We start from the raw sequence: 3,759 nt of genomic DNA on the forward strand, positions 1-3,759 counted from the left end.
GAGGTTTATTGGAAAAGAAAACACAAGGTGAAAATGGTGAAACGGAACTAAAGATAATCTATAATGGGGAAATCTAAACAGCAAACCTGAACATGAAAGAAGGACAGCAGGGAGAACACACGGTTTATACACAGGCCGACCAGTGAGTACATGAGTTGACACAACTTAAATACACACTGAAGAAAACAGGGAGATTACATACAGGTGGGGAACACAGCTGGACCTGATGAGCCTGACGAGACGGGAGGAAGCACTGAATACACTTACATAAGACATGGACCTTCAAAGTAAAACAGGAAACAAGAAACAATTCACAAAGACACAGACTTGACATTGAACTAAACCTCCACTAAACATGAGGGCACAAGACACAAAACCTAAGAACAAAACTCTAAACCAGAATAAACTGAAACATAGAATTATAATAATAATCAACAAAGCATAACAAGAGAATCAGAATACAAACCATAATACAGAAAAATATGCGAAACTGAAAATGCTGGGTCAAATGACCCTGAACCGTGACAAATAAACATCCATCCATTCTCTTCCTCTTACCCTTTTCAGGGTCGCAGGGGGCTGGAGCCTATCCCAGTTGTCTTAAGGCGAGAAGCAGGGTACACCCTGCACAGGTCGCCAGTCTGTCGCAGGGCTAACACATAGAGACAGACAACCATTCGCACTCAAATTCAAGCCCACCAACAGCATGTCTCTGGACTGTTAGTGGGCTTATATATATATATAGAGAGAGAGAGAGATACACCAGGTCATTCACCTTGTACAGCAGCGGTACTCCGAACTGAATATTTGGAGGATGTCAATGAATAGCTTTAACATAATAATCCTGAACTGAAATTTGAAAAAATGGATAAACATAAGAAAAGACTTGCATATATTCTGACTTCAAGATATGAATCATGTTTAATGTAAACTATGTAATCTGTGATAACTGATAACATTAAGTTTAACATGAGCATCCACCACTGTAAGAATATAAATACATGACAGAAAATAAGAAAAACACATAATGTGGTACCTGCAAGAAAAACTGCATTAACATGTGTAACTTTTGCCCTATTCAAAACCAGTTCACTACCATCTCTCTGCTCTTATACTTGGCCTTGTTCAAGTCCTTCATATGATTTTGTGTTGTTATATTATATTTTTGTTCTTATTTAATATGAGCATCCGCCAGTGTAAATGTTATTCATATTGTATTGGAACAAAAATCACTATAAAACAGAAATATATATCACATTTAAGTAACAAATATGTTATGCCTGTATATCACTTTTTGAAGAAGCAATGTTTCATAGACAATTAAACCCCATATATTCACATTACATAAATGCTAAAAAAAGAGAAAAAAGAAAAAAAGTTCTTATGCCTGGATAAATAATTGTCATTGTATAAAATCACCAATCACAGCAGCACACCTCAAAACTCAAAAGGTCACAATCCTGCTTATCTTAAGCCATTGTCAGATTTAACACTTGTGGGGTGTGCTCATGAGGAGCGTGTGCTTGATCTTCTTGTTTTCTTGTATTTCTGCGGCATTAAGAATTCCTTTGCTCTTTTCTGGAAGTTTCTCCCAATGGCAACATAGAGAATGGGGTTAAGGACACTGTTGAAAAAAGCTAAGTACACAGTAATTTGTTTGTAGATGTCAAGTATGGTGTGACACCTCACAATACCAACACGTTCAAGCACATCTAGTATCCTGCTCAACTGGAATGGACCCCAACAAATTTGGAATGCCAGAAGAACTACCAGGATGAGAGTGGTGGCTTTCTGCTCCTTCCCATGCCCCTTTAGCCTGTTTCTCAGTGCTTGAATAATCTTGACAGCGCAGAGGGAAATAATGGAAACAGGGATTACGAAGCTGAAGATTATGGTTATTGTCTCATATACTAGATGTTGGTCTTCAGTGAAGAGAATGCCACATGCAGTAATATTTGATGTACTGGGGATTAACTTCCTGTAGATTAATACGGGGAGTGCAAAGATAACGCCAAGAATCCACACAACTACACATGCCAGCTTGGCATAAAATGTCCTACACATGCTGTGATGGGACAGTGGGTGCACCAGCCCCACATAGCGATCTATGCTAACCAGAACAAGGAAGTAAATGCTGCAGAGTGCATTCATTTTTATTATGGCAGGTATCACTTTGCACAGGCTCTCACTGAAAGCCCAATTAAAGCCCTTTCCTACATAGTCAGCCCAGAAGGGCAAACAGCACACCAGAACAAAGTCAGCTCCAGCCAAGTTGCTCAAGTAGATCTCAGCTACTGTGCAGGCTTTCTTGTGGAAGCAGAAAACCATCAGCACAAACGCATTAAAGATGATTCCAAGCACACTGATGGCCAGGATGTAGTATGAACCCAGAGTGAAGATCAAACTATTTGGCTCAAGATTAGTACAATTTGTATTGTTTTGGTTTCCAGACATCGTTACAGGGATGAGGTTGACAGGGATACTGCAGAAAATAGAGAACAGAGTACAGATAAAACATTATTGTAGGCTAACTTTCACAATTATTTTTCTTTTCCTTTTTTCTTTCAAAAGAGGAAAAAAAATATCCACACTTAAAGTATTCCATGCATGGAAGTTAATAAAGACAAAGTGAGTGGTCAAAGCTGTCATCGTTATATTTAGGGGTAGATTTAATCTACACCGGTATAAAACTGTCTTTTGGCATTAAAAGCTACTGTGGGGGTTTACTAAAAAAGGAACAGTGTCGACTTTAAGACTAAAATCCACAGGGGCAAGTGACATGATGATGGTACAGTTGCAAAAATGTACCCATGTGAGTGAAAGGTTGTTGGGGTGATCTCCCATAACAGTGCCTTAATTTATATACAAAGATGTTGTCAGTTAATTTCAGTAATTACCTACCAAGAGCAGAGACTCAAAAACAAGCACGCCCGATGAGTTAAAGTAGAGGTGTCAATGAAGTCCTGAAAGAAATATTACAGTGTAAGTGCAGGTTTTAAACCTGTTTCTCTATGAAAACAGTCTAGCAGTTAAGGTAAATGAGAGCAAGAAGAAGAAATATGGTTTTGTCTAAGGATGAACTCTTCTTAGAAACTTGTGAGATTCTGAGGACTGAGACTCAGGTGCAGCACAGATTTATCCAGCGGTGAGTTTATTCCAAACTACTCCATCATCTGAACATGAGCATATTATTGTAGTGTATTGTAGTCCATATTATTCCACTGCTTATTCTACGAGCTGTGAGGTTGCAGAAACCTATTATAGCCTAAATTACCCATATTATTCAGACAGTAACCCGACGCGCTAACATAATGACATCACAGCTACAGTTATAAATATGATATGCTTGTCTCTCATAGCCAGAAAAAAACAAACAAAAAACAACAACATAAAAATCCCTGTGTGGTGCTGAGAAAAAAAAACAGAGCCGGTTTTTAATAAAATTCTAGTATTACTACTTAAGAGCAGGAAGTACCCACCTCTAAAAACGCAAGGTTGGGATTCCGTCGAGACTTACAGAACAGAGCAAAAGTTTTGTCCCCGCGCTCACAGCTTAGAGGGATCCATCCGTCACAGTTACGCACGCTGATAATATTTCCTCATCTTATTCCAAATAAATGAACACTTCAGCTCCATAATCAACAGTAAGAGGTGTTTTTTTTTTCAAAGTTACATTTAGTGTCCAGGAAATCTAGCAAATCAGGTTTGCATGCTTCTTTTAAATATTCTCCTCCGAAAGTTTTTTTTTTTAACCCGTAA

General features: G+C 38.3%; 1 protein-coding gene across 1 annotated transcript; it reads right to left on the reverse strand.

Annotated features, from left to right (window-relative positions):
• Positions 1–3,759, reverse strand: LOC308389916 (B2 bradykinin receptor-like). The gene is made up of 3 exons (XM_080871523.1): positions 3,480–3,759; positions 2,902–2,963; positions 1–2,482 (listed from the first exon to the last, which is right to left on the reverse strand). The coding sequence occupies exon 3, from the start codon at positions 2,452–2,454 to the stop codon at positions 1,507–1,509; it is 948 nt and encodes a 315-aa protein (XP_080727649.1). The 5' UTR covers positions 2,455–2,482; positions 2,902–2,963; positions 3,480–3,759; the 3' UTR covers positions 1–1,506.

The sequence above is a fragment of the Rhamphochromis sp. 'chilingali' genome, assembly GCF_963969265.1.
Source record: "Rhamphochromis sp. 'chilingali' genome assembly, chromosome: 21".
Taxonomy (NCBI): Eukaryota; Metazoa; Chordata; class Actinopteri; order Cichliformes; family Cichlidae; genus Rhamphochromis; species Rhamphochromis sp. 'chilingali'.

Bases quoted from the DNA above. Each gene is read 5' to 3' on its own strand.
- LOC308389916 (XM_080871523.1), bottom strand. From the start codon at position 2,454: ATGTCTGGAAACCAAAACAATACAAATTGTACTAATCTTGAGCCAAAT.